This window comes from Lycorma delicatula, chromosome 12, assembly GCF_047948215.1.
Source record: "Lycorma delicatula isolate Av1 chromosome 12, ASM4794821v1, whole genome shotgun sequence".
NCBI lineage: Eukaryota > Metazoa > Arthropoda > Insecta > Hemiptera > Fulgoridae > Lycorma > Lycorma delicatula.
In genome coordinates this window covers 62,672,098-62,685,052 of record NC_134466.1, presented here as the reverse complement: position 1 = coordinate 62,685,052, position 12,955 = coordinate 62,672,098, and the positions used below count along the sequence as shown (strand labels likewise).

General features: G+C 31.6%; 1 protein-coding gene across 1 annotated transcript in view; it reads right to left on the bottom strand.

The window, feature by feature from the left end:
• jumu (Forkhead box protein N4 jumeau) overlaps window positions 1-11,855 on the bottom strand; it is a 54,716-nt gene extending 42,861 nt beyond the window's left edge. Inside the window, exons 1-3 of the mRNA XM_075379393.1 lie at window positions 11,813-11,855; window positions 9,724-9,944; window positions 6,877-7,065 (exon numbers count right to left, since the gene is read on the bottom strand). Coding sequence (XP_075235508.1) covers window positions 6,877-7,065; window positions 9,724-9,944; window positions 11,813-11,855 — 453 coding nt within the window. The remainder of the gene's footprint in view (window positions 1-6,876; window positions 7,066-9,723; window positions 9,945-11,812) is intronic.
• Window positions 11,856-12,955: the final 1,100 nt, after the last annotated feature.

Here is a 12,955-nt window from a genome sequence, read left to right as displayed (position 1 = left end):
ACTTTATCTACCCATATGATTTTTAACATTTTCGTATAACACCAAATTTCATAAGCTTCTAATCTTTTCTACTCAGGTATTGCGATCGTCCACATTTCACTTCCATGTAAAGCTACGTTCCAAACGTATACATTCAAAAATCTTTTCCTGATGTTTAAATTGATTTTTGATGTAAGCAAATTGTTATTTCTGACTGAAAGCTGGTCTCGCTTATGCTATTCGGCATTGTATGTCGCTCCTGCTTTTTCCATCTTTAGTAATTCTACTTCCTCCGTAATCTTTTCTTTTCCTATTTTTATATTCTGTGGTCCATCTATATTATTTCTACTACGTTTCATTACTTTCGTTTTGTTCTTTATTTTCATTCTGTACTTTTTGCGTATGACTTCATCAATGCCATTCATTATTTCTACTAAATCTTTTTTACTCTTGGCTAGAATTATTATATCATCGGCAAATTGTAGCATCTTTATCTTTTCACCTCGTACTGTTACTCTGAATCTAAATTGTTTTTTAACATCATTAACTGCTAGTTCTATGTAAAGATTAAAAAGTAATGGGGATACGGAACATCCTTGTTGGACTCCCTTTTTTATTACGGTTTCTTTCTTATGTTCATCAACTGTTGCAGTTTGGTTCCTGTAAATGTTAGCGATTGTTCTATCTCTATACTTGAACCCTAAATTTTTTTAAATGCTGAACATTTTATTCCAATCTACGTTATCAAATGCCTTTTCTAAGTCTATAAATGCTATGTATGTTGGTTTTTCTTTGATCATCTTTCTACTACTAATCTTTGAGCGCTAAAATATCTTCCCTTGTCCCTAAACTTTTCCTGAACCAAATTGGTCTTCTTCTAACACTTCTTCCAGTCTCCTCTCAGTTCTTCTGTACATAATTCTAGTTAAGATTTTTGATGCATGAGTAGTTAAGCTAACTGTTCTGTATTCTTCACAATTATCTGCTCCTGCTTTCTTTGGTATCATTAAAAAAGAATAACACTCTTTTTGAAGTCTGATGGAACTTCTCCCATTTCATAATATTACACAACAGTTGGTAATCTATTTATCGCTTCCTCACCTGTACTGCGCAGTAATTCTGCAGGTATCCTGCAGAATTATCCTGTCTATCCCAGGAGCCTTTCTGCCACTCAAATCTTTTAATGTTCTACTAAATTCAGATCTCAGTGTTGCATCTCACTTTTCATGGGCTCTTGTAGGCATATAGACGTTAATCATTGTCGGCTTAGGCTTTGACTTTATCTTATTTCAATGATTCTATCACTAAGCTTTTTGAAATACTCTACTCTCTTCCCTATCTTCTTGTTCATTAGGAAACCTTCTCCTGCCTACCTTTATTCGTTGCTAAGTTAATTATACTAAAATCACCTAACCAAAAGTCGTTTTCCTCTTCCCACCGAACCTCGTTAATTACTACCTAATTCTAATTCTAACCTACCAACCTTTTTTAGACTTCTAATACATTCCACGCTCTGACTCGTAGAATATTATTTTTAAATTTTGTGGTGATCCCTTCATCAGTAGTCCCCACCCGTAGATCCGAATGGGTGACTAGTTTATCTCTGGAATATTTTACCCAGGAAGGTGCCTCCATCTTTGTTACATGAAAATGCAGACAGCTACATTTTCTTGGAAAAAAGAAAACAGCCAAAGTTTTTCATTGCTTTCAGCTGCGCAGTACTCAGAAGAGTGATGTTGATATGGTCGTATAAGTCCTGACCTACGCCCTGAACAATTACTGGAAGAGCTGCTGCCCTCTTTCAGGAATTATTCCTTAGTTTGGCTCTCAACAGATACCTCTCTGATATGGTTGCACCTTCGGTCCAGCTAATCTGTATCACTGAGCATTCAAGCCCCCTCATCATCAGCAAGGTCTCATGATTCATAGAGGGAGGATTCACTATCTATAAACTTGTTAATTAAAAGTAAATAGGTAGTGTCATAATAAGTAATTTAACAAATCAGATCCTCACAGTAGATTATAATTTTATAAAATCTTTTATACTCACTGCTTTTTTTCTCTATATTTAGTACTTTTGCAAAGATCTCTACTTAAAAACTTGTTTTTATGAAATTTTATTAAGAACGCAATTTAAAATATTACAATTATAGAAAAGTATGTTTACACCTCAATCGATGATATAAATATACATTTTATATCAGTAATTGAGATAAGAATCCTTTTCTTCATTTTAATATGTTTGTAATTAAAATTTCACATGAAGAAGTTTTTAATGAAGCAGATTTCTGTGAGTGTAATAAACACAGAGGAAAAACAAAAGCAGTCAAGTATAAAAATTAATTCTATAAATGAAATCCACATTATATACTGTAAAACCATCAAAATAAAAATACAACAATGAACTTTTTACTTTTTTCAATTAATCCATCTAGCATTCACAATTACGTAATTATATCATAAGATTAACTGAAATATTTTTTTGGACTTTCATACAAAACTTTTATAAATAAATTACAGGAAAAAGGATACATTATAAAACATAGAGTAAATAAAAAAAAGGAAGAAATCCATTATGAAATTTCAATTAACATGTTTCAAATGAAAACGTCTTTCACTTTAATTTTTTTATGTATCCGCTACTATATTGAACTTTTATCAACACACAAGAAAATTTTCATAAATAAATGCGTAAATACTGGAAGGGTTACACACGATTACTGATCTCATTTATATTTATTAAAATGATACTGAAAATAAGTCATGCTGGACAGCACTTTCTGGTACGCAAACTGTTGCTAAAAAGAAAATTAGTTTTAGAAATTAAAGAAAATTATACTAAATTAAAAAAAATGCCCATTCACTATCTGAATCTTTGCTTCAGGATTTAATGTCCAATTACTAAATATATATAAAAAATTTTATTATCTCAAAGAAAGGAAAAATCTCTATTAGTTATAATTTTATAGTAATAGAACCAGAGATTTATACAATTAAATAATTTATTCAGTTCACAAAATACTAATTTGAAGTAATATTATAAAAAACATCTACTGAAAACAAACAGAATTTGGAAAATTTGTTGACAGCTTTACAACAATCAAAAGTAGTATATCGTGAAAATGAATAATAGTAATAATACTATTATTAATAATAATAATAGTAATGAACTAAAATTACGGCAATACCTTTATCACTTACAAGGTTAGCCTGACACTGTTAACAAACTATTACTTAATTCAAAAAAAAATTTAACTATGAGCCTCAATCTAATAAAATGTTATATCAATTTTTAAGTGTTGTCCATGCAAGGTGGTACAAGTGCAAAATTTTGATTAGTCAATTTTAAGTGATCTGATATCAGGTTAGATACTAGTAGTCTAAGAATGTTAGAGCAATCTGTATATCAACCTCATGTTTACCTTAATACCAGTATTTCAGTAAGGTCGCGAGGAATGTTATCCAAAACTTAAGTTGGCGGCCTTCTTATAAGTAATTATGCAATTACTGACAGGCAACAAACTCAAACATACAGAAAATTAATTTCATCTAAAATCGGTTTTAACTCCATTCATACTTCAAAATTTATTAATAAATATTATTTATTTCCTTTTCAGGAATAACGACAATTTCAAATGCCAAAGCATCTAAAAAGATAATAAAATAAATAATTTGTAATATAGAGCTTCCTGTAGGTTATACTCAAGGTAATACGTGCTTAGTTTTTTTTCATATTGTCATAAATGACTGGCAAATTTCATCTTTCTACATATTCATGAGAATAAGGGAGGGCTATGCTATTTTGTGTGTGTTATTCACACACAAAATATTATAATATATATTATAATATTTATTACATATATGTATGTATATATATATAATAAATAACAGTTAACAAAAAGTGTATTAAAACAGGGTTCTTACCAAATTTTAAGATTCATTTTTCCGACCAATTTAGTAAAAATTTCCCGACTTTCATAATGTTATGCTTTTGCCATTGATTTTGCAAAATGTACAGATATTATTTTATTTTTTGCAGCCTTCATTATCCCCATAGCTGCCCAACTCATGCCCTTGTTTTATAACTTATTATTACATTCATTTTTTAAAGTTTATATTTTAATATTTTTTTACCATATACATTTAAAATTAGGTTATTTTTTGTTATAAATTGTTTCAATAAATTACAATGCAAAATACAAAAACAAACAACAATATTTAACACGTTGTTGCATAAAAAAGGACATCATGGTAACCAAAAGTAACGCAGATAAGAAATAAAAAACTAACTAAAGCAATTTTTAAAAAATAACTGGCTTGCAGCTAAGAGTGTTAAAAGTTTTTCACAAAAACTAGCCTACATTATTTTGCAAATTTTTTTGTAAAACAAAGACTAATTTAACAAAAAATATAAATACGCTCACGACTAACAAGGAAAACTAAAATCACTGTGACTAAAAGTAATATAGATAAGAAAATTACAACAGAACACCTTACTTTGGATAGAAAACAAACATTATTAACATTTACTTGAAAACTACTTTGTCATTATTATTCTAATGCATTTGTATGTCATCAAAGTATTGTGCAAGGCATGATTAATGATGACATATGACATATTAGTAGTCCAAGCTGGATTTTATAGCTAATGCTATACAACTATTGGAAAACATAATTACAAAAGTTGTACCGTAGATTCACATGAACCATGTATAACTTATTTTGTATAACAATGAGAACTCACATAATCTCCACCTTAGAAACATCGTCTTTAAAACAAAAAGAAGTAATTGTGTGGTCATTTTACGTAAATGAAGTCCAGAACTCAAATGTATCATCTGCTGCTAAAATGCTATTACTCTGACTTGAATAGCCAGGCAAAGAACACACACATGTATCACAACCACCATTCTCAAACTGTGATACTAAAAGCATGATAGATGATGATATTAAAACCTCTCTACATCTTCTCAACCGACTGAATTCTAAGTGTAAGTTTATATTTAACCACTGGTCATTAAACAGTCATTTGGTATGTTATGGCTTAAAAGTACCTGGGTGTTATCTTTGATGAGAATTTTCAGTTCAAGGAACATCTACAATACGTAGCAAAAAAGCCTGCTGATGCTTTTTATGGAATCTGTGGTCACGCTTCCCGATCGGGGGTTGAATTACCATACCATGCGTATTCTTTACAAAAGTGTCAGTGAGGTTATTATGCTATACGCTGCACCTGTCTGGGCTCATCGCTTGGCTTTTAGGTGTTACACGGACATTTTGCTGTGGCCTCAGCAACTCCTATTGCTGGCTGTTATAGATGGTTACAGAACAGTCTCATGGGAGGCAGTCTGTGTTATAGCCAATAGATACTGTGGCTAATTAGCATAAGGAACGTAACATTTCAAAGGTAAATAACCTATTGACGTCAGAATGAAAGCAGGAGATTGAAGACCAGGGCCTTGCGTCTTGGTAGGTCAGGTAGGACAAATCCCTAACAGGTTGCTACACGCATGGTATATTTCCTGTAGTGTCTGATTTGGGTGCAATTAGATGGGTTTCCCCAATCGGTATATCACAATTTTTCTCCAGGCATGGTGTCTTTCAGGTGAGCTTAGCTAGGTTTTGTTTGGTAGATTCGAGTCAATGCCCGGATTGTGGGACTAATGATACAGTGAACCACGTCCATCCCCGATATGAGGTTGAATGTTCACGAGCTGTTAGGGAACTTGAGAGAATATATTCCTTTCTGGATCTCCATATTAACTGGATGATTCGTGAGGAGTGATCTATAGTGGCTGGTTTTCTTTGCGCCCTTATGGTGTGTAGGACTACAGAGGGAGTTTAATTGAGGTATTTGAACATAGTAGGACCCCAGGTAGTTAGGGTTCCGGCCTAGGCACTGGATTGGTCGGAGGTAGGTGCATTGGCATCGTGCCACGGTTATATTGGTATAGTTTGTGATTTGATTTCAAGCTCCCACTGGCAGGGGTGGCTGTGCTGCCGGGGTATGGTAGCCCGTGTGACCGGGGGGCATGACTTCCTCCCACCAATGATGGTCCCTGATTGTGACTGGTAATGCCATGCGAGACTTCATGATGGGACCGGGTGGAAGTCTGGGGCTTATCCCTGGCTCCTGGCGGAGAGGTTATGTTCCCCTTGTTAGGGACCTAATTTGTTCAGACTTATTGGGTGTGTAATTTCTATGTTGCAAAAAACATAATTTTGATTGGTATGAGTGTAGCACTGATTTGACTTACAACTTGTTCGTTTTCTGAGGCATTCACAGTCACAAACGGTGTTTGTCAAATTTAGACTAGGCATGGGGTCTGTGCCTCTGCAGTCTCAATTAGTTAGTTTGAGGGAATCATGTAAGGTTGAATGTGAAGATGTCCAATGCCTACGTGAAGGCAAAAATTTTATTTGTATTTTACTGATGCAAATGTCTGCTGAGGTATTTACATCGGTTGCATCCTGACCAAGGCCTGGTTGATGACTGTGAGACGTAATCAATTAGAGGGTCTAAAGACGACCTCTGGTGAAGCCTTTGGGGCTTGAAACAGAGGAAATGCTATGGCGACTAGTAATGTCACAAGGTGGGTGTCTTCCCCTGCAGGGTTGGGATTACTTAAAAGATACTTTAATAACATAATCTTAATTTAGTAACAAAATGCAATTCGCTGAAATTTTTTGTAATTTTTCCTCTTTTTTTTTATTTTTTCTAAAAATTCCTGACTTTTCCTGCCTGTGGGAACCATGTAAAATGTAATTGTTTTAATAATACTTAAGAGATTGAATAACGTGCAAAAAATTGGATACATTCAACAATAATTTAATAAATACAGTTTGTTAACTGTTCCTTTGAATTCTGTATTTATTAAATTAATGATTAATACTTACCTTATTGTTACTAACAGGTGTAGTAGGCTGTTGTGATTCACCATTACTATTATTTACAGTCGTAATACTTCTTTTACTATTATTATTATTAATATTACTATTTAAAATACTCGTTGCAACCACTTTAATTGTCTGTTGGGACTGTTGTAGACTTCCAGGTGAGATAGGGGATGGTGACTGACGTTTTAACTAAACAGAAAGTAGAGTAAAATATTAATATTTAATTTTTATTTAATAATACAACAGGTCACTCCTAATTGGATTTATATAATTTTTTCCAGAAAGTGTGTTGTTTAAAAAATATATTAAATATAAATTCATATTGAGACTTAAAAAAAATAATACAGTTTTGGTAGATTTTTCCTTCTTCCTGGGCGCATAATGAATTGTCACCATCAGTGCTCGGATAAGATATTTACACAGCAAACAAATAATTATTAAAAATTAACTTAAAAATTAAATAACAATAATATAAAAACACAGCGTAGAAGGAAAATGCCTATTACGAAAGCTAAAAGCAAAATAAAATCACAATGAAATACAACATTAAAAATCTAACTTAAATGAAAAAATGACTATCTGGCATAAATAGATAAAAAAGATTATATGGATATTTAAATTCTGAATACAGAATGGCCTTAACAAATCGTAAGACATTCGGTAACATCATTACATTGTTCTTTAATATATTTTGGATGTTAGCTCCTAGTTTAAACTTCTGATGCGATGCCGAATAACAGATAGTCCACAAAAGGATGCAGTGTACTGTTAGTTGGCAATTGTAGTGAATACAAATAGGTCATCGGTCTGATCCATAAGGTATCCTTAAGAAAGTTAGCGTGCTCTATTTGCGAACAGCAAATAACCCTCTGCTCAAAGGTTATATTTGAATGAGAGGCTCTACAGTAACACAGTAAACTGGACGAAGTTTATTGTTGATGATAGCAGACCACTCAACATGGTCCCACTCTCTTAAGGAAACAGACAAGGTCATCAGAAACAACACGGTTAGTGAAAGGTGGCTGCAAACACGCCTTCTGCTGTACTATATGCACGTTAATTGTCTGAATATTAATATAACTGCGAATCCAGCTTAGACTTGTGTTATGCACATATCAGAAATGATACAGTAAATCTCACAGACAACAGGGTGTCTGGAGTACTGTCACTAATTGCCTGCAATACACTCATGGAATCTGAACAGACAAGTATGTATCGATATAATGGTTTAATTATATTTAAGGGCTTATTAATTGGCATACAACTCTGTGAATAAAACAATGACAATGCTAGGAAGACCAAACATGTACGTGCTATTGCCAACCACAAAAACACAACCAAGAGTACTATCATGTTTAACACTATCTGTATAAACTATAACTTCAGGATTCATGTTATTTATAATATTACAAAATAGTTTTGGTAGAGGAACACGAAATAAACAATGAAAAAAAACTACTATGATTTTCACATTTTTTCCTCAAAAATATATTTAGCTTTTAAGAGAAAAGTAAAAATTTTAATTGTATTAAAACATGTATTTACCAATCTTAAATTAATCAAGTGTTGCAATATTTTGATAAATAGTTCTCTTTTAATTTTTAGCCGTAAATTTTTCACTAGAGTAACTAATTTTAATGTTCGGTTATTAATCATAAATGATATTGTTAAAAGTTGAAACAAAAAAGCAGTCTTGTAGAGTAATTAGACAGAAGTGTAAACTGTACTCTAATTCTCTTATACCACAGGTAAATTACGTCTCTCTTTTTTATCATTAAAATTTATTTTCAATTAGAAAATTTTTTATTACAAAAATCTATTATGCAGAAAAATTACTTACTAATTTTACCTATGAAAAAATATGGAAATATACATGTCATATTTCAACTTCTAGTTCGTTAGCATAAATGAATAATTCTATCAATTTAAAAAGATACACTGGAAGAACGGAGTATAATAAACTATATTATCACTACAGGTGGATATTAATGATCAAGCCAATATGATTGATAAAGAAATGACAGAGGATATAATTCAAGAAATAAGTACAAAGATAAAGATGAATCGACTAATGTTCCTTCAGTCTATGAAGCACTTGATGAAAAAGAAACAGCAATACTGTGGATCAAAGAAATAACCAGAAAAACATTAACTAAGAGAAAATGTTTGTTAACATCCACTTCATAATTAATGCACAATATATTTAACTAGTTTTGGTTATTTTTGAGCTGAGTTCTCATTACATACTTTTTTAAAGTGTCATAGATCTGTTTAAAAAAATGAGAATAATATGTGGTCTATTCTTGTACTAGATTGTACAGTAATCTTACTATAATAAAAAAGTGATTTTGTACAAAAGTGATCATTCTCTATTATACAGTGGAAATGTGCACAACCTGTGTATCATCATGTGTCTGGTTAGGTACAATATAACACAACTAGGAAGCATTATAATATCATTTCCTAAAATTAAAATTTGTAACTTATAGCAATAAAAGTTACAAATACCAATTTTTTTATGTAACCCAATCCAGTAATGATATAAAAAAAAAATACAATCCCAATATAACAGTATTATTAGTGCTTGATAGTATTTTGCAGTCTCAGGCACCACTAAGGCATTAACAGAATCCAATAATTAAAATTCGTAACTGTAAAATAACTACAAATTTTTCTGGATTCAAACCAATTCTACACCATTAAAGAACAGAGGCTTGTTAATAATAATGATTGGTATCCGATTGAAATTATGAAAATATAAAATTACACTAACAGTTATTTAAATGAACTTGGCATAACAATGTAATTTTTTTTATTCATTAACATTAAAGTAACTGTATTACTTACCAAGTTATGATTAATCACTGGTTTCACATCAACCTCAGTTTCAGTCTCTCTTTTTAATTGCATAGAAGGTAATGGCATGATAGAATTTGGGTTAACCATTAATGAAGCCGAACAATCACCGTTGAAAAAATCTAATTCAAAACTTGAATTTGAATTTCCTTGGACCCAAGCATGTTTAGAATCATCCTCCAAATCTAAAGGCGGTAAGTCTCCATCAAATCCTAGCAAATAAAATAAAAATACAATAATTATTGAAATATACTGATGAAACTGCAATTTAATTTAGAAATTACATCCAAGATCACTAATTAAAATAATCTATATAAAATTAGATAACTATATGCGATATGACATACACGTAATGCGTTCAGTTTTTCTTGAAGATATGTTTTTCCTTTAAAAAAATTGGAGTACAGCAGGAAAATCGATAAATTATCACAAACAAGTATATCATTAATTTTACTTCAATTCAAATGTGCTAGAAGTCATCATTTATTGATCTGTTTTCATCAGGCATTTATTTGTGGTAGTGTTTACAAGAAGTAATTGACAGGTATTATGATCATGCAAAACGCAACTGGAAAAAAATACATAGATATAATTCCTGTATTATATGTTGCAAATAATAATGCCAAATTTTTCTATTTTCATTTGAAAAAATAAAAGTAAAATTTATCCCCTTGGTAAGTGAGTTTTCAAAGTATAATATCTTTTATCAAAAGCAATTTGTTAAATGTGAAACATTATAAGTGTTTTTTCAATAGAACATTCAAGAAAATACATTCTAATTTCAGATCTAAGTTTATATTAAAACCCTTTAACATTATAAAATTAAAAAAAGAAATGAGTAAGCCATTCTGGAACGTCCTACTTCAAAAAAAAAAAGCAAAATGAGGAAGGCCGTTCTGGAACAGCCTGAGTGAACCTTATTGATAAGGTTTTACAGGGTAATTTTATTTGTAAGAAATAATGTATTGTTATTATAACCAATGAGAGAGGGTGTTTAGATAGTTTTTGACTACACTGTGCACAGTTGTGGAGGGAGGGAGTAAAGGCAACTAGGTAGAGCCAATGATTGAGAGAAGCTGCTATGCTATCATCTGATTTTTGGCATTAATCACATCTACTGTTCCACTCATACAGGTGCGAAATCTCCCATTTGTTTATTCAGTCGGCTTCAATATGTACGTTACATTAGCAACTAAGCTTTGCAATTCTTTCCATCGTGTATATAGTTATTTTTTTTTTTATTATAACTTGTAAATAATTTTTTTCACCACAGATATTGAGATTGTGTAAATGGTGTTTGTAAATAAAGTTAAAGTTGTATTTTTCTTGTGTTATTTTCTTTTTATTATAATTTTGAAAATATTTTTTTACCATTGTACATATTGAGATTGTGTAATTAGTGTTGAAATTTTAGTTTTTTTTTCTCTTCAAGTTTGCATAAAGGTACTGAAAAGTTACTCCATACTCCGTAATGATGAAATAAGACATCTTGTTTATGATATTAGTGAAAGTATCAGTTCACTGATAGTGAAGATGGATGTTTTACACTCCGCTGAAGATATTTTCAAAGATGGTGATGGTGAATTTGAAGCAACAAGTTTTGAATCCTTTTTATACGAGACAAGTACTATTTGATGATGAAGGTAATTCTAATGAAACACGGTCACTCCTGAAAAGACCTAAACAAATTAGAAATGTTCCAAATGCGATGCCTATGGCGAATACTAGATGTATCACCGTGTGATTGTCTGTGAAATCACACGATCAGCCTCAGATGTAACGAACAACTTAAAATTAAACTCAAAATACAAAAGCACAGGTTGCTTGGTTTGGGTACGTATGCTGAATGCATGAATACAGACTTCCATACTGTCTCCTATGGAGACAACAACCTGCACAGTGGAAGATCTAACTTACTGCACCAAAGAAAATGGATCAACCAAATTGAAGAGACCTAAAATAACAGAGACTAAATGTAGCTGATGTAAAACTCGCAGGTACTGTCTGGAAACAATGAAAAAATATCGTACACAATCCTTGTTTTCCAGCAGTACCCGCAACGAACTGGCTCTGAACTCACTCTCGCCCATATGTTCGTTAAGGGATCTAGGTTCTAATGACATGAACAATGATTCTGAACAAAATGAGTCAAATTATTCCTCCTTTTGCCAAACTAATAACTGACCCTTCATTGTTTTTTTTCTTTTTTTTTTGTGAATAAAATTTTACCATCGCCCAGAAAACAAAAATATGAGAAATAAAAAAAAAAAAAAAATCTAATAAGACAACAAAATTAAAACGTGAAGTAGAAATTTAAAACAAAAATTAAAACTCAACCTAAAATACTAAAAACAACGACAAAATAAGAAACTTTAACTAAAATGTTAAATACAAAAATATACAACTCCCATACAAAAAAGAAAATTTCAAGAACACCGTTAAAAAATATGTAAAACAAAAATACTTTGGAGAAATAAAAATACCCGGTTCAAAACTTCTTTATTATTGCCCAGGATGTAATGAAAATTCCTGGGCAATTTAAATATACGACACAAGGCCGCATAACATATGCAACACAAGGATGTGGCACACAGTCAAGTTGCACTTCCATCGTACACATATCAGTGACCTTTCATTATGTCCTGTTTGCAAATCTAAGCACAATAATGGATTTTCTCCAAAAAATTGATTTTCACCATACAGATTTACGCCTAAATGTAGATTTAGATGGGTTGGAGGGAAATGAAACTGATTTTTTTTACCAGTTGATGGATTACAGTCTTGTGTGACACATTTCAGAACAAACTAACAAATACTATCAGGAAACCTTGAAAATCAATGTAGGCCTACAAAATTTTTCTAAGCTGAAGCAATGATCAAACACGAATGTTGATGAACTGTATCGCTTTCTTGGCTTCTGGTCAAAAGGACTTAATGATCGATGAAAGTTTGATGCTTTGAAAGGACAACATCAGGCGATGCGACAAGCCCACTGCATACAGTCATGCTATGGTTGATATCAATCGGCATGGACATGTTATTCAAAAGCCCATAGCAGTCCTATAATATAACAAAAGTATATGGGTACATTTGATAAAAAAGATATGATGATTTCCTACAATGACACAGCATGAAAATCAACTAAATGGTATAGGAAATTGTTTTTCCACATGCTCGATATAGTAGTTTTGATTTCTTTTCTCATATTTGTACTGCACAAAAA